At 46.1% G+C, this 17,505-nt stretch overlaps 1 protein-coding gene across 3 annotated transcripts; it reads right to left on the bottom strand.

Moving 5' to 3' along the window:
* Positions 1–9,525: 9,525 nt before the first annotated feature.
* LOC146866210 (perilipin-2-like) lies at positions 9,526–17,008 on the bottom strand. 3 transcript variants are annotated; one of them, XM_085634555.1, is made up of 8 exons: positions 16,892–17,008; positions 15,565–15,610; positions 15,276–15,471; positions 13,457–13,539; positions 12,897–13,182; positions 11,011–11,195; positions 10,512–10,646; positions 9,526–10,248 (listed from the first exon to the last, which is right to left on the bottom strand). In XM_085634555.1, exons 2-8 carry the CDS (start codon positions 15,592–15,594, stop codon positions 9,862–9,864), a joined length of 1,302 nt encoding a protein of 433 aa, XP_085490681.1. In that variant the 5' UTR covers positions 15,595–15,610; positions 16,892–17,008; the 3' UTR covers positions 9,526–9,861. The 3 variants fall into 3 exon arrangements, with proteins under 3 accessions (XP_085490681.1, XP_085490689.1, XP_085490698.1); XM_085634563.1 differs by having other exon boundaries at positions 15,276–15,497; positions 16,892–16,923; XM_085634572.1 differs by lacking the exon at positions 15,276–15,471 and having other exon boundaries at positions 16,892–16,918.
* Between the last annotated feature and the right edge of the window lie 497 nt (positions 17,009–17,505).

The following is a 17,505-nucleotide window of genomic DNA, read 5'->3' as shown; positions in this document are numbered from 1 at the left end:
AGATGTATTTTAACCTCATATACACTGTACATAGACTGTCTATATTCCATGCACCAATTAAGAAAGCAAACAATAATAAAAGCAAAGCGTCCCATAAACACCGGTAAAACACCGTTTCAGTTGTTTTTTTGGGGGCGAAAATGAGTAACCACTGAAAAGCACTGTTTTTTTGAGGTTTTGAAATCACTGGAAAACACTGAAAAAACACCACCAGAATTCACCAAAAATAGAAACTGAAAACAGGAAAGCCTAGACATGACCCAATGGGCCAGAGTAGCAGAGGAATCTGGAAGATGGGGTTTACGGACAGAATTGAGGAGTTGGGAGTGAGAGGACGTTTTGAGCTCAAAAGTTCTTTGTTCATACACTTTGAGACATTCACCTACACATAATTTAGGATGGGAAGGGAAATATGGGTAAAAACAGAATTTAAATTTGTCTTAGTCCTTCTATTAATGTTGAACAAAACACCTGTAGTAGAAAATTGCCTGGAGGAAATCTCCAAGGCTTTAACATCTGAAACACGTTTTATCGAGACAAGGAAAAGTAACATGATAAGTTTAGCCGACAACATTTTCAGAGAAAGAGCAGAATTATCTGGCCAATCAGAAAACAACTTGAGAACTACATTAACATCCCATCAATTTGAATACTTAGCCAACGGAGGTTTGGAAAAACGAACTCCTCGCAGAAGGCGACAGATCAAAGGATGAACGCCCACTGGCTTGCCATCGATTGGAGAATGGTTAAGTGAAATGGCAGATCTGTACAGATTGACAGTCCTGTATGACTTACCTGCACTGGCTTCAGAAGCCAAGAAATTGACCACAAAATTCAGAGGGGCTGAATAGGGATCGATATGTCTCTCCATACACCAGCTTGCCCATAAAGACCAAGCTGACTTGTAAGCTTTTGAGGTCCCAGGGGCCCAGGCTTTGCTGATAAAGAGAGAAGCCTCCTGCGAAAGGAGGAAGTCAGGAAGGCCAGGCTGGAAACTTTCCACGCCGACAGAACCAGGGAATTGTCTAAAACAAGATTGTGTGGAAGGCCTAAGGGGTTCAGAAGCAAGTCCTTGCTGGCCGGGAGGAGTACCGGGAAATCCACCACCATCTCCAGAAGAGACGGAAACCAAATCTGAAATTGCCAAAAGGGGACCACAATGACTAATGACGTCCACTGACGACGTACCTGAGAAAGTACCCTGCTGATCATCAGAAAAGGAGGAAAAGCATAGTTGAGGTGAAGCGACCAATCCTGAAGGACGCATCCGTTGCCAGGGCTGAAGGATCTGGGTGCTAACTGAAGAAATGAGGTAACAGTGTTGAGACGGGAAGCAAAGAGATCGATATCAAAAGGGCCCCATTTTTGAGAAAGAGATCGGAAGACGGATGGAAGAAGCTTCCAATCGCTGGAGTCTCGAAGATAGCGAGAATGCCAATCCGCCACTGCATTGAGATCTCCCGGAAGATATTCCGCTGTCAGGGATAAATTGTTTGACAGACAATATTCCCAAAGACTCTAGGCCAATTCTGCAAGGGGCCTGGATTTGGTGCCACCGAGATGGTTGATGTAGCGGACCGCAGAAACATTGTCCATACGAAGAAGAATTGAACAGCGAACATTGAAAGGAATGATCAAGGGCCTGGAGGAGCCCCTAAGACGCAAATGGGACATCCTGCTGCCCTGCCTCCTGTTTGCCTATCGGGAGGTCCCACAGAAGTCTCTGGGGTTCAGCCCCTTCGAACTCTTGTACGGACACCCTGTCCGGGGCCCCCTCAGCCTGGTCAAAGAAGGCTGGGAGACTACCGTCCAGGATGCTCCGCCCAACGTCTACCGGTACCTCCTGACCCTGCGGAATCAAACCCGGAAATTCAGGGAACTGGCCGAAGCCAACCTCGAGGCCAGCCAGGAGGAAATGAAACGCTGGTATGACCAGAACGCCTCCACCATCGAGTTCGAGCCAGGCCAGCAGGTCTGGGTCATGTCGCCCGTTGACCCTTGTGCTCTCCAGGACAAATGGACCGGGCCCTTCAAGGTGGTAGAGAAAGAGAGCCCCGTCACCTACCTGGTCGACATGGAATCCCCCAGGAACCCCCTCCGGGTTCTCCACGCCAACAGGCTCAAACCCCACTTTGCCCGAACGGAACTTAGCCTGCTGATGGCTACGGACGATGGGGCCGAGGACGACTCCGAGCCCCTAACCGACCTCCTGAGAACCTCCGAAAAAGACGGCTCCGTAGAGGGAGTCATCCTCTCCGCCACCCTGACTGCGGAGCAGCGCCAAGAGTGTCAAGGACTGCTGCATCACTTCTCTGCTCTCTTCTCCCTCACTCCCGGAGTCACCCGATGGTGCCTCCACGACGTCGACACCGGGGACAGCCCCCCCCGTGCGACACCGAGCCTACCGAGTCCCCGACCGGGTGCGGGCCTGCATCCACGCCGAGGTCTCCAAGATGTTGGCCCTGGGGGTCATCGAGCCCTCCGACAGTCCCTGGGCCAGCCCTGTGGTCCTGGTGCCAAAAGCTGCCGCCCAGGCACCACCCCGGAGCTCCGGTTTTGCGTGGACTATCGGGGATTAAATGCCGTCACCAAAACCGATGCCCATCCCATTCCTCAGGCAGATGAACTGATCGACCGCCTAGGAGCAGCCCGCTACCTTAGCACCTTTGACCTCACCGCCGGATACTGGCAGATCAGGCTCACCCCGGGCGCCCAAGAGCATTCTGCTTTCTCCACCCCCGATGGCCACTACCACTTCCGAGTGATGCCCTTCGGCATGAAGAATGCCCCGGCGACCTTCCAAAGACTAGTGAACAAGGTACTGGCCGGCCTAGAAGCGTTCAGCGCCGCCTACCTGGACGATATTGCGGTGTTCAGCAGCCAATGGGCCGAACACCTGAGGCACCTCTGGGAGGTTCTGACCGCCCTCCAAAGGGCCGGGCTCACAATAAAAGCCAGCAAATGTCAGATAGGCCAAGGATCCGTAACCTATCTGGGACATCAAGTGGGGAGCGGCCATGTGGCTCCCCTCCAGCCAAAGATCGACGCCATCATGGCCTGGGAGCCCCCAGCCACCCAAACCGCTGTGAGGGCCTTCCTGGGACTCACGGGCTATTACAGGCGGTTCATTAAGAACTACGGAAGCATTGCGGGCCCCCTCACGGAGCTCACCTCAAAGAAGCAACCAAAGAAGGTGCACTGGACGCCCCTCTGTCAGGTGGCCTTCGAGACACTCAAAACAGCGATGTGTACCGCCCCCGTGCTACGAGCTCCCGACTACAGCAAAGAGTTTGTGGTACAGACTGATGCCTCGGAATACAGAGTCGGGGCTGTCTTGTCCCAAGTGAACTCTGAAGGAATTGACCAGCCGGTGGCCTTCATCAGCCGGCGCCTGCTGCCCCGGGAGCAAAGATGGAGCACCATTGAACGAGAGGCCTTCGCCGTGGTGTGGGCCCTCAAGAAGCTCCGGCCCTACCTCTTCGGCACCCACTTCCGGGTCCAACCCGACCACCGGCCCTTGCGGTGGTTAATGCAGATAAGAGGTGAGAACCCGAAGTTGTTGCGATGGTCCATCTCTCTGCAGGGGATGGACTTCGCTGTAGACCATCAGCCCGGCAACGACCACGCCAACGCCGACGGCCTATCCCGCTTCTTCCGCCTCGGCGAGAACACCCAAGAAGATGGGTAACTCTCCCTGCCTTCCGCTGGGGGGGGGGGGGACGGGGGACGCCTGTTGGACCCGGCCTCATGGCGTGGTCCCGAACCCTCCTACCAGACCAAACGGGGGCCACCCCAACCCTTCGGGGCCCTCCGAGCTTGTACCCCGCTACCTGCACCAGCCTTCGCGACGCGGCCCGCCCGGGCATCGGTCCCTGCGAAGCCCCAACATCAAGGCGCCAAGACCAGACCCAAGGGGGTCGAGTGGCCACTCCACAGATCCCGGAGGAGAGGAGTTTCGATGGGGCCTCCCTGGGCGATGGCTCCACCCCCCGTTGGGTGTCTGGACTCTCTCATCCCAGCCCCTCCGGCCCCCAAGGCGCGAGGGTCCAGACATCAAAGGGCTCCAGCCATATATCTGGGGCAGCCCACAACCAGGACGGCAGTTGTATACTGGAGTCCAGAGCCCTGCTGATCGGATCGCGGCTGACCCTACGGAGAAAGACTCGTTGCCTGGAACTGAGAACTCGAGCCCTGCTGACTGCGTCCCGGCTCCCCCTTGCTGAGAAAGAAGACCCTCACGGAACATCGGAGCCCTGCTGACCTCGTCGCGGCTCGACCTCGCTGAAGCAACCACCGGAGCCCTGCTGACCTAGTCGCGGCTCGACCTCACCGAAGCGACCCCACGAACTCTGCGGACTACGTCCCGGGCTGATACGGAGACTGTCCCGCTAACCCCGTTCCTAGCCAAACCCTGAGACTTTTGGATCCCTTGATCCACCTGTAAATATTGCCACGGAGACCAACCCTTAATTCTGATAAACGACTTGTGAGCATTGATACCCTGGTTGTGTCCCTTTGTGGTGGGAGGGGATTACTTGGCTGTATGATCCTAGGAGAAGGACCTCGCCCAGGAGGCTTCTCAGCGGCGCTCTGCTGCATCCTTACGGAACGGTGCCTCTCGGGGTGGTCAGTCCGACACCCTCCGACTCCCCGGAGGTCACCCTTCTAACACATGTCATGAATGTCATGCAATGGAATTTCATGGAATGGAATGTTATGGATTTCATGGAATTGAATGTGATGTCATGAATATCATGGAATGTCATGTCAGGAATGTCAGGAATCATGTCATTGAATGGAATGTCATGTCATGAATGTCAGGAATGCCATCAGGAATGTCAGGAATGTCATGGAATGAAATGTCATGAGTGTCATGGAATGTCATGAATGTCAGGAATGTCATGAATATCAGGAATGTCATGTCATGGAATAGAATGTCAAATGTCACGTCATGAATGTCAGGAATGTCACGTCATGGAAGGTCAGGTCACGTCATGGAATGGACTGTCACGTCATGGAATGGAATGTCATGAATGACATGGAATGTCAGGAAGGTCATGAATGTCAGGGAATGGAATGTCAGGAATGTCAGGAATATGTCATGGAATGGAATGTCAGGAATTTCATGTCATGGAATGGAATGTCAGGAATTTCATGGAATGGAATGTCAGGAATGTCATAGAATGGAATGTCAGGAACGTCATGTCAAGGAATGGATTGTCAGGAATGTCATGGAATGTCATGGCAAGAAATGCAATGACAGCAATGTCATGAATGTCATCAGGAATGTCATGTAATGGAATGGACTGTCAGGAAGGTCATGTCACGGAATGGAATGCCATGAATGGAATGTCATGTCTGGAATGTCATGTCAGGAATGTCATGTCAGGAATGTCATGTCAGGAATGTCATGGTATGGAATGTCATGAATGTCATGAGAAGGAATGGAATGTCAGGAATGTCATGGAATGGAATGTCAGGCATGTCATGGAATGGAATGTCAGGCATGTCATGGAATGGAATATCAGGAATCTCATGGAATATCAGGAATCTCATGGAATGGAATACCATGAATGTGAGGAATGTCATGTCTTGGAATGTCATGAATGGCATGTCATGGAATGTCATGGAATGTCATGGAATGTCAGGAATGTCATGTCTTGGAATGCAATGTCAGGAATGTCACGTCATGGAATGGAATGTCAGGAATGTCATTGAATGGAATATCAGGAATATCATATCATGGAATGTCAGGAATGGCGTGTCATGGAATGTCATGAATGGAATGTCAAGTCATGAATGTCAGGAATGTCATCATGAATGTCAAGTCATAGAATGGAATGTCATGATCATGGAATGGAAAATCATGAATGTCAGGAATGTCATGGAATGGAAAGTCATGGAATGTCATATCATGAATGTCATGGAATTTCAGGAATGTGAAGAATGTCATGTCATGAATGTCAAGAATGTCATAAATGTCAGGGAATGGAATGTCATGTCATGAATGTCATAAATGTAATGGAATGTCATGTCATGAATATCATACATGTCAGGGAATGGAATGTCAAGAATGTCACGGAATGTCAGGAATGTCATGTCATGTCAAGAAAGTCATGTCATGTCATGTCATGGAATGTCATGTCATGGAATGTCAGGTCATGGAATGTCAGGTCATGGAATGTCAGGTCATGGAATGTCAGGTCATGGAATGTCAGGTCATGGAATGTCAGGTCATGGAATGTCAGGTCATGGAATGTCAGGTCATGGAATGTCAGGTCATGGAATGTCAGGTCATGTAAAGAATGTCACGGAATGTCAGGAAAGTCAGGAAAGTCACAGAATGGAATGTCACAGAATGGAATGTCACAGAATGGAATGTCACGGAATGGAATGTCACGGAATGGAATGTCACGGAATGGAATGTCACGGAATGGAATGTCACGGAATGGAATGTCACGGAATGGAATGTCACGGAATGGAATGTCACGGAATGGAATGTCACGGAATGGAATGTCACGGAATGGAATGTCACGGAATGGAATGTCACGGAATGTCATGGAATGTCATGTCAGGAATGGCATGTCATGGAATGGCATGGAATGGCATGGCATGGAATGGCATGTCATGGAATGGCATGTCATGGAATGGCATGTCATGGAATGGCTTGTCATGGAATGGCATGGAATGTCATGGAATGGCATGTCATGGAATGTCATGTCATACATGTCAGGGAATGGAATGTCATGGAATGGAATGTCAAGAATGTCACGGAATGTCATGTCATGAAAGTCATGTCATGTCAGGAAAGTCATGTCATGTCAGGAATGTCATGGAATGGCATGTCATGGAATGGCATGTCATGGAATGGCATGTCATGGAATGGCATGTCATGGAATGGCATGTCATGGAATGGCATGTCATGGAATGGCATGTCATGAATGTCATACATGTCAGGGAATGGAATGTCATGGAATGGAATGTCAAGAATGTCATGGAATGTCAGGAATGTCATGTCACGGAATGTCATGTCATGTCACGGAATGTCATGTCATGTCAGGAAAGTCATGTCATGTCATGGAATATCATGTCATGGAATGGCTTGTCACGGAATGTCACGGAATGTCACGGAATATCAGGAATGTGAATGGCATGTCATGTCATGGAATGTCATGGAATGTCATGAATTTCAGGAATGTCATGAATTTCAGGAATGTCATGGAAAGTCATGGAATAGAATGCCAGCAATGTCATGGAATGTCATGAATGTCATGGAATGTCATGGAATAGAATGCCAGCAATGTCATGGAATGTCATGAATGTCATGGAATTGAAAGTCAGGAATGTCATGTCAGAATGGAATGTCAGGAATGTCACGGAATGTCAGGACTGTCTTGGAATGCAATGACATGAATGGAATGACATGTCATGAATGTGAGAAATGTCATCAGGAATGTCAGAAATGTCATGGAATGGCATGAATGTCATGGAATAGAATGTCAGTAATGTCATGGAATGGAATGTCAGGAATGTCATGGAATGGAATGTCAGGAATGTCATGGAATGTCAGGAATGTCATGTCATCAGGAATGTCATCAGGAATGTCATGGAATGTCAGGAATATCAGGAACGTCATGTAATGGAATGGACTGTCAGGAATGGAATGTCATGTCATGAATGTCATGTCATAGAATGGACTATCAGGAATGTCATGTCATGGAATGTCATGAATTTCAGGAATGTCATGAATTTCAGGAATGTCATGGAAAGTCATGGAATAGAATGCCAGCAATGTCATGGAATGTCATGAAATGTCATGGAATTGAAAGTCAGGAATGTCATGTCATAGAATGGAATGTCAGGAATGTCACGGAATGTCAGGACTGTCTTGGAATGCAATGACATGAATGGAATGACATGTCATGAATGTGAGAAATGTCATCAGGAATGTCAGAAATGTCATGGAATGGCATGAATGTCATGGAATAGAATGTCAGTAATGTCATGGAATGGAATGTCAGGAATGTCATGGAATGGAATGTCAGGAATGGAATGTCATCAGGAATGTCATCAGGAATGTCATGGAATGTCAGGAATGTCATGGAATGTCATGGAATGTCATGGAATATCAGGAATGTCATGTAATGGAATGGACTGTCAGGAATGGAATGTCATGTCATGAATGTCATGTCATAGAATGGACTATCAGGAATGTCATGTCATGGAATGTCAGGAATGTCATGTCATGGAATGGAATGTCATGGAAAGAATTGACAGGAATGTCAGGAATTTCATGTCATGGAATGTCAGGAATGGAATATCAGGAATGGGATATCAGGAATCTCATGGAATGGAATGTCATGGAATGGACTCAGGAATGTCATGTCAAGGAATGGAATGTCAGGATTGTCAGGTCTTGGAATATCAGGAATGTCATGGTCATCAGGAATGTCAGAAATGTCATGGAAAAGGAATGCCATTGAATGGAATGTCAGGAATATCATATAATGGAATGTCATGTCCTACAATAAAAAACAGGCTTCCAAAATGTAGATGTTACTAATACCAGAGCATAAGGAAGGCAATTCCAAATTTAAAATGTAACCCCATTGTTAGGGGTCGTCTTCAATGAGAATTGATTCTACCCAAATTAACCCCTTTTGCAATTAGGGGAACAAAAGACTGGCAAAAATATAGCTCTAATATTTCCCTTGCAGTTTGCATGCAGCTCTTTGAGGGCAGTTAGTATCTTACTGCTCTATTAGGATTTTAACTTTTAAACTGCAAGTAACAAAAGGATCTCCGACAAAAGCAGTAACCCATAGACCTATTTATATTATATGCACTTTGATGTGAATGACAATTCGCAGCAGGCATATTAACCCTCTGCATTATGAGTCAAAACTTCCACTAAACAAACCTCCAGTCTCTCCAGGAAGAACATTAATCACCGGAGTTGTCATTTTTTATTGAGGTCTGAAAACTGCTGGGACAAAGTACGCGGCATCAGGTGCTTTTGAAAGGACGCCTCCACCCAAAGTCAGCACCTGGTGCGGTGGCACCAATTGCACAGCCCTAGAGCCGTCCCTGTGCTCGACAACATTAATTGTCTCAAGACTAAACTAATCTTCTGCAGAGGCCTTCTTGTACTGAATTCTTCAATTGTTATCTATCCCAGCATCCCACACTCCTTCCCTTTTACTTTAGATTTGCTCCAGTTCGTTACTTCACTGTTTGCACCGCAAACCCAATAGGTGTGCTTAGAGTTGAAAGCGTGGCACACATAGCCCAATCACCCCCACACTTGCATATCCAAGCATGGTCCAACAATTCATTTCACAGGAGTTAGCAACCATGAGGTGGCACATGCTAAACTGTTACATGCGATAGACTTGAGGGATTGTTAAGTTGGCCCAGCCCTCCATCAGTTACGATTAGGTATGCACACTAGTCATTTTATCAGAATGATTAAGTGTGCCACCTAAAGACTCACCCAAGAGAACACAGTGTTCACTGGAGACAGTATGCTGCTAAAATGGTTTATTACTAGAAATACACAATACATGGTGACCCAGTATGAAATCTACAACCAAGTAGGATTTATAATACCGTAGCACTTACAAAAGCATGTCCACCAGAAAATCATGTGCGGTACAAAAAGTGCTCAATAAAGACCAGTAACCGGCAAGATTCAGTGAATTACCTCAAAGGTAAATACAAATATGGTCATACAAGTGCTCTCCGCAAGCTTTTATGCCTTGCATGTCTAACTCGTCCATCACGATTAGTTGAGCCATGCTCCAGAGGTAGCAGATAACTTGCCATAATTATACAGACATGAGTGCTGCAGTGCACATGCTACTAACTTTGGCATGCATGCTGGCTGTTAGTCTTCTCCCCTTCGTTCTTTTCCTCAGTATGAGGAGTGCCACCCAACTGGGGATAAAAGGGACCCACCAGCCAGTTGAGTGGTGTGTTGTTCACAACATAGTCCACCATATTATCCAGTGAAACCTTCATTTTGTCCAATTGTCCTTTAGTGGTCGCAAGAACGTGGTCAGAGATTTCTCTGACAGAGGAGACCAAGTGGAAGTTCTGGTACAAATCGCCAGCCATTGCGCTCATGTGGTGAGCCTGTTCCTGGATGTTGTGGGGCAGGCCGTGTATACTGGACACTAAAGTGATGCAGGTGGTCTGAAGATGTTTTGTAAGGTTGCGGGCAATCGCCAGGGTACGAGACTCAACATCCTAGGAAAAAAAAAAAAAAAAAACACAAATTAAATACTTGAACAAGGCTACATGTATTAGGCTTACAAAATGCCTATACTGGCATCAGTTTAAGCACAGGAATCTAGTCGCAGCAGCTTCTTGCAGGATTATGCAGAACTTCAGTTCAATGCACACTGCTGCAGGAAGCATCCACAAATCGAAAGTATAAATAGCACTACATTCCCGCACAACGAATTCCTAATCAAGGCACTAATCTGGAGATCAGGCAAGTGCAGATTTACCTCTGTGCCGTTACACTCCTCGCCATAGTTTTGGCCCGTGCTTTTGCTCCAATCCAACAAAGACCGATAAAGCTTTTCTTGGGCATCATGCAGCTTCTGGTTGGCGCTATCCAGGTTATTCCGTGCATATTCCATCTAAAGAAGAAAGTGCATTGATGCCTTGTGTTACAGTTCAGTAGTTAACAGATAAAACAGTAAGAAAGTAACCAGAGTACAGTCAATGTGGATAGTTTACCACTGCAGTACCAATAAGAAATCCCCACATTGCAAGTCCAGTTTTGTGCCGATTTTGAATGCTAGCTGTCTAACGGGTCAGATTGAAAGGAAACTACAGCAGGCATTGAATGCAGAAAAGGTTTAAGGGACATTGCCAACCCCACCGAGTTGGAACAAAAGTGGTATGAAAGAAATTTCTAATAAGAGGGTACGGACTTTCAGCACAACACTAGACACAAGTAAACATCTAGAGGGATAAGCGCAGTGGCAATGCTTTTCTTACCAGGGCAACTGTACGGTGGAGGTGAGAAATTGCTTCCTGGCTCCTGGATTTTGCATCACTCAACCGGGCTATGGCTTGCTGGTAGGCACGCTTCCGAACTTTGCTTGACAAGGATCCTATTCGAAAATAGTAGTTTGGCTTCTGAGCCCCATCTTCAAAGCCTTGCACACATGCAGCTTCTGCAGCTGCAAACAAAAGCAAATTACAAGGTACTTAATTTAGGACCATAACATGCCAACTCATTACACTTTAAACCATACTTATGCATCAAGGGAAGTGAAGAGAATAATGTCCCGCAATCAGAGTAACCATTATAAGTGGGAAGGGGGAGCAATTTAACCAGCTCCTGTGTGAAGCAAGTGCAGCACGATTAGGGAACAAAAAAACAAAAAAAAGCTCCCCAGCCCCTTATAAAACACCAACTAACTTTAGCTTGAACAAGTTATGTCAAGTGTTAGAAGGGTCATTAGCTTTTTGGAGAACTAAGTAACAAGACAAATTTAGTAACCTGCCTTGGTAAAATAAAAGGAACAAAAAGTTTGTATTCAATTTCAAATGTGGACATAAATGAACAAACCAAACGAAGACCATTCATATCGCAAAACAAACTCAATTGTTTAGTGCATTGCGTAGTACCACTACCGAACTCTAAAGTATTTTATAAGTGTCCTGAGACTGCAAGTCTGTCAGCCATGAAAGGCCTCAAACGTATAATAAGTAACTCATATGAGATCTTTGCTGCATCATCCCCCTCCCCCCCCCCCACAGAGTAACCACCTGCAAGTTACACAAGGGTCTCTGCAATAACCAAATTAAACCACCATCCTATCCTACTAGGGTAGTAACCTGGAAAAATGTAGGTTTATATGTAGTGCTGTAGACACTAACGTGGTCCTAAACTGCAGGAGGCATGTTACTTTTTTTTTTTAAAAGATACCTATGCTCACTTTAATCGACACCTTGTAAGCACAAGGCAGCTTATGTTATGTATAGCTTAACAAAAACTTTTTTAAAGCAATAGTGCGCCCAGTGGTGTAATTTAGATCTTTGGAAGGAAAAATGGACGGGGGGGGGGGGGGGTACATATTCCAAGGAAGCCAAGTTGGTTATGCTTCTGGGGGGCACTCTGGGTGCTTCAGCGTAAGGAAACAATCACTGGGAATGCTACGGGGTGGGGGGGGGGGGGGGGGGGGGGGGGGGGGAGGGAGAAAGAGGAAAGGAAGGTGGACTCGTGGGCATCCATGGATTGTGCTGCCCAGGAAGAGGATAGTGGAGGGTGTCTAGAGGGGTCAAGACTATTTAAGTTCTTGGGCTTTGAGGTGCTTTGTGACTTTTTATGGGCATAAAAGAGTATCTGAAGACAAACTACGGGTGTGAGGACAAGCCTGAATGGTCTATGTTTTAAGAGCCAACAGAATGTGGTCTGAAAACAGACGGGGGGGGGCAGAAAAGTGTTCAGTGCAGGAATGGGATGTTGACATATGGCAGGAAAAGAGCAAGTTGAAGTCTAGGAAGATGAGGCCCAGTAGGGAGTATATAAACGGAGAATAGTGGGAAGACCAGTGAAATTTGTGCGCCAACTAAAGGCTTCTGTCTGAAGTGGACTGTGGATCAAATGACACTTTTCAGCCTGACCAACCGTGGCAACACAAGGACTAGCCAAGGGCCCGCAGAGAGCTAAGAGAAACATGTGATGGCAAAGTGAGCAGCAGCCAACACCAAGGCTCCATAGCCAGCCCTTTCCCTGCACAGCAGGCCCAGAAAGTCCATTCACCACCACAAACAGGATGGAACACAATAGGTTTTCCAGATACCAGCAAAAATCAAACTACAAGTATAGACAGACTTACGGGGGATTAAATAAACAAATCTGCAGATGTACTCACCCAACTCTTCCTCAGTCAGTGGGAGATACTGGTCTATTAGAGTCTCAGATTTGGTGAGTGCTGTGTCCACACCATTATTCACAATTTGCACCACATGGCTGCCTAGCACAGTGTTAATACTGCCATGTACAACAGACTTTGTCATTTCCACGCTCTCATGAACAGCTTCTTTGGTCTTGTCGACCACACCAGTGATTGTATGAGCCACAGTATCTTTGGCACCCGTTACTGTAATGGATAAGGCTTCTTTGGCACCAACAACCATATTGGAGGCTTTGGACACAATCTATTGAAAAGTACAAGAGCATAAATCTCTATATATTTTATTCAATGTATAGCTTAAACATTAAAAAAAAATTGCCTGAATAGGCAAGTTCCCTCAATTACAAAAGTACATACAATAAGGATTGAAATAAGCTGCACAGCATGGAAGTTTAGCATTAGCAGCAGCAAATTACAGGAATTCTCAACTACAGACCCAGATAAGGGCATGCACAGTCAGTATAGCTAACCATATATAAATACCACCACCATCTTGCATCTGTATTGTTGAAACTTACCTTGTCTGACGGCTGATACAATATTGGTAGCTTCTCTTCTATCTTATCAAGACCCATACATGCATAGTCGTTCGCAACTGCAACTGAAAACATTGAAAATTAAGTTTCATACAGTTTAAACCATTCAGTTTGTATCTGACTAAGAATCATGTGCAGAGACTTATTACTGATACGATTACTTTTGTGCCATGGGCACTGCAGCTAGCATATACTACCTACGTGTAGGCATTCCAAATTAACAAACTTTATTCTGGTTGATGCACTGAGGGGATCACTGCTGCTAATCTTGGACCTAGTGGTCACTAAAGTGATCTTGTCCAATGTGGCTACTATTAGAACTGCAATATTACTAACTTGGGATGATATTCGCTCATCAGCAGCTCAGATGACAAAGGTTGAGGAATCCTGCCTTAGCCCATGCCTCCAATGCCACCTGTGTTGCCAGCAACTGTCTGACACCCTGTCCACATACAGAAAAAGCTTGTGCGATCGCGCTCAGACCCTCCTTTTCCAACTGTCAATGTCAGGTGATTAGAACCCAGTCGTTGATGGCTGTTAGAGGTGTGGCCCAGTATCATGCCCTATCATCCGGGAAGGAGACTCCGCCATTATGTAGAGTCCGCAGCACTTGTGTGGGATGACTTTATAATCTGAAATCAAGGAGGGTACATAACTTACTAGCTATTAACATTTAATGCAGAGCTAGTTGTGAGCTCAAACCATGCCCACCACAATCTCGAGACCAATAAGGTAATTCCCCTTATTGATCAACTAATCCATGTCTCAAGGAAGGCTAAAAGTTGAAGCTGCATCACTGACCTGCTGCCGTCAAAACTAAAGCGACAGCCTAAACATCAAAAATTAAAGCTCTCATTTCTGCCCTATGAAAATGTATATTTAACTGGAACAGCACTGATAGATACCCTGCTTAACAGTCTTGAAAGCTAAATGCGTCCAACCGATAATTTAAGGAGCATTTGCATCCAAAGCTAAATTAAGTCCTTGGTTGTACAGAACCATGTCAGTTTAAAATCCAATTCCTTACTGCTCAAATCGTGCCCACAAGCATAATCAAGGTTATACCTAGGCCTTGATAAGAGTAGGGTTGATTTGATAATCGAGATGTATTATCTTATGGTTGATACGAGATTATATGAATTGATGACAGGAGTTTTTTTTTTGTTTATATAGAGTTCCATCTGAGACAAGCTTCCCAACACGAAGAGCACTTCTCCAGAGAAAATGTTTGGCCTGCACCTCAAACTGACCCATCTGATAGTAAAGACAGGTAGGGTACACCAAGCCAAGACATTTAACAAAAATGCCAACATTTCAACAAAATCAATATGCAAAGGAGAATCTGGATGGTAGTGTTACAGCCATTACTTAAATATGAGCAACACTAAACAAAACTTTCAGACTCTTCCGTAGTCAACCATTAGATTAACATTTATCTGAAGTCTGCCAACTTTAAAGTCGCCATACTTCTGGAACATACTGGAATCTTAAACGGTTGCGTACCTATTCAATTATAATAGCTATGCCACAGCAAGGCTACCATGGGGAAAAGCTGAGAGGTGCAGCTACCGCCCTTCAAGTGGCTTACATCGCTACTTTCAAGGGATGCATTCACAAATTGGAACAGTAGGGCGAGTAAGACAGTTTACGAACTGAAGTCCATCTACCCACCCAGATCAAGCATGGTTAATTTAACAAAGAGTGAAAGAAGTTTAAACCTGGAGCAACAGCACTGCATGTAACATTTCCACGGGGGGGGGGGGGGTCGTCAAGCCAATAATCAGCCTTTAGCTTCACTTACTCTGAGGCTCCATCTTTTGAAGTATTGGTTTGGCGCTGGTTATAGCCATGTTAGTGACGGTCAATACTCCCATTTCTGCCACTTCACAGACCGACCTCAGGTAGGGATGGTTCTCCTTTGTGTTGGCGTAGACCGAGGACACCATGCCATAGGTGGAGCTAATAAGGGGGAGGCTGATCACGCGTGACACCACATTCTGTTTAAGAAACAGACATTGCAAATCTAGAAAAGTGTCACTGGTTTTACTAAACTCAAAATATAAAAGCAAATTAATAAACCCAGCCATTACCTGTGGATGCTCAACTGCTACAGAAGACATCGTGGTATCGCAAATCCTATTGAACGGATAAAAGATTAGCAAAGTAATGAGAAAGTCACAGTAGCAACTCTACTACTTACACCACTAATAAACATTAGCAAAGGATCGAGAAAAACCCGGCAACTCCCGACAGAAAAACCATGCCCTCGGGCGACACTGCAAAACATGGTTAACATGATAACATTAATTAGAATAGGGATGGGCCACATCTAATCCCTGACTAATAAAGCAATGTAAGAGGGAATTTTCAGTGGCGTGGAACAGCGAAACACCTTAGACTTTAATGCCCACCTTTGTGAGACCTCGAGCGAAATCAAAAGGCCAGGAATGCACAGGCTCATCTTACCGTTTAAGCAAATAGGTCACATTTTCAACATGCGACAGTAAAACAGGGATTTAGTGGTTTGCCGCGTTCTCTTTACCTATATCCACATGTGCTAACTAAAATTAGCCTTAGTGTCGGTCCCCTCCCTCAATCTCAAGAGGATCATAAACGCTCCTGGGCTGCACATACGCTGTTCAGAGTGAAGCCTATCTGCTTAAGACCGCTGAAAATCAGGAGCAAGGAGGGGGGGGGGGGGGGGGGGGGAGAAGAGTCCTATCAAAGGGCGTAACCGACGTAATTAAAGGCGTGGCTTAAAAACACGTAAACTGAAAATCTACGCGTAGGATAGTGTATCCCTGACTGGTATTTTGCTGCTTCAGTCAATGCAACCAGATATACAGAACCACAAGTAACATACAACAAGCCAGGACTATCAGTTTTGTCAATGGCGGTTAGTTGCCCAAGATAACAGAGCAACAACTATGGCTTTGTTGTTTAGAATATTGAAAATACTTAATTTCTGAAATAACTATAACGAGTGTCTTTGAAGTTACATCAAAGGCAGTGAAGGGTTGCACGCAGAGTTAAGATTTTTTGTCTTTTGGTGAGGGCGAAAATGGTAAGCTCGATAGGGACCCGTCTCAGCACTTCCTTTATAGAACGGTCGGTGCTCTGCAACAGCAGGACCCGGCCCACTTAAAATCCTGCCAGGAATCCCTGTGGAGACCTCGGATACTCGGTCACACAGGAAGAGTGCAGCGAGCGCCCCCTACTACCCGCTTAAAGTTTACGAGTGAAGCCTCTAAGCGCTACAGAGGAAAATGTTGCAGCGCGTATGTCAAAAAATAAATAAATCACCACTTCTTCCAGAGGCGACGAAGGCCTTGCGCTAACAATACCTAACAGGGAGAAATACCTCCTACATCCCGGCGATTGAAGTCGTCGAAATATGAACCCCCACAACCAACTCACCACCACTGCTTCAAGACAAAAATATTCTGTTCTCAAGAATGATGCGCGACCGTTATTTATGCTTCTGCGCTTCTCGCGAGACTGCTGCTCAGCTCACTTCTGTGACAGCACAGGAGCGTCATAGAGGCCGGAGTGCAATGGCACGTCACGCGCTGCCTTTAGGAATTCCCACCTGCTTAAGCCCCTCCCTCCCACGAAGTTTGTGCCACGGCTGCTTTGCGTTCCCACGCCGACCCTGGTCACGTCACATGAACCTTTCAACTTTAACAGGTTGTGAGTAAGGCTAGCTACTTGGAAATTGCATCATATGCCATTGTATCACGTTCCTTGTGGCTGAGCGACAGCCTACTTGTGAAAATTAGACGAGAGGGATCAGTACTAACATATTAGCATAAAAAAATAGCTTTTTGCATGCAGTTGAATGCAACGACGTACTTAACAGTTGTCTTTAAACTTCGTGGGATGGCATATGATGCAATTTCCAAGTAGCTAGCCTTACTCACAACCTGTTAAAGTTGAAAGGTTCATGTGACGTGACCAGGGTCGGCGTGGGAACGCAAAGCAGCCGTGGCACATTCTCCTCATAACAAAACTAGGACATAAATACTACTCGT

The sequence above is a fragment of the Triturus cristatus genome, chromosome 2_1 (genome assembly GCF_964204655.1).
Source record: "Triturus cristatus chromosome 2_1, aTriCri1.1, whole genome shotgun sequence".
Lineage (NCBI taxonomy): Eukaryota > Metazoa > Chordata > Amphibia > Caudata > Salamandridae > Triturus > Triturus cristatus.
The sequence above is the reverse complement of the archived record's forward strand: the minus strand, read 5'-3'. Positions and strand labels throughout refer to the sequence as shown.

Excerpts from the sequence above, each read along its gene's own strand:
- LOC146866210 (XM_085634555.1), bottom strand. The coding sequence starts at position 15,594 with ATGTCTTCTGTAGCAGTTGAGCATCCACAG. Across the intron at positions 13,540-15,275 it reads TCAAAAGATGGAGCCTCAGA|TTGCAGTTGCGAACGACTAT; the intron begins GTAAGTGAAGCT and ends CAATGTTTTCAG. Across the intron at positions 10,647-11,010 it reads TCCACCGTACAGTTGCCCTG|ATGGAATATGCACGGAATAA; the intron begins GTAAGAAAAGCA and ends TTTCTTCTTTAG.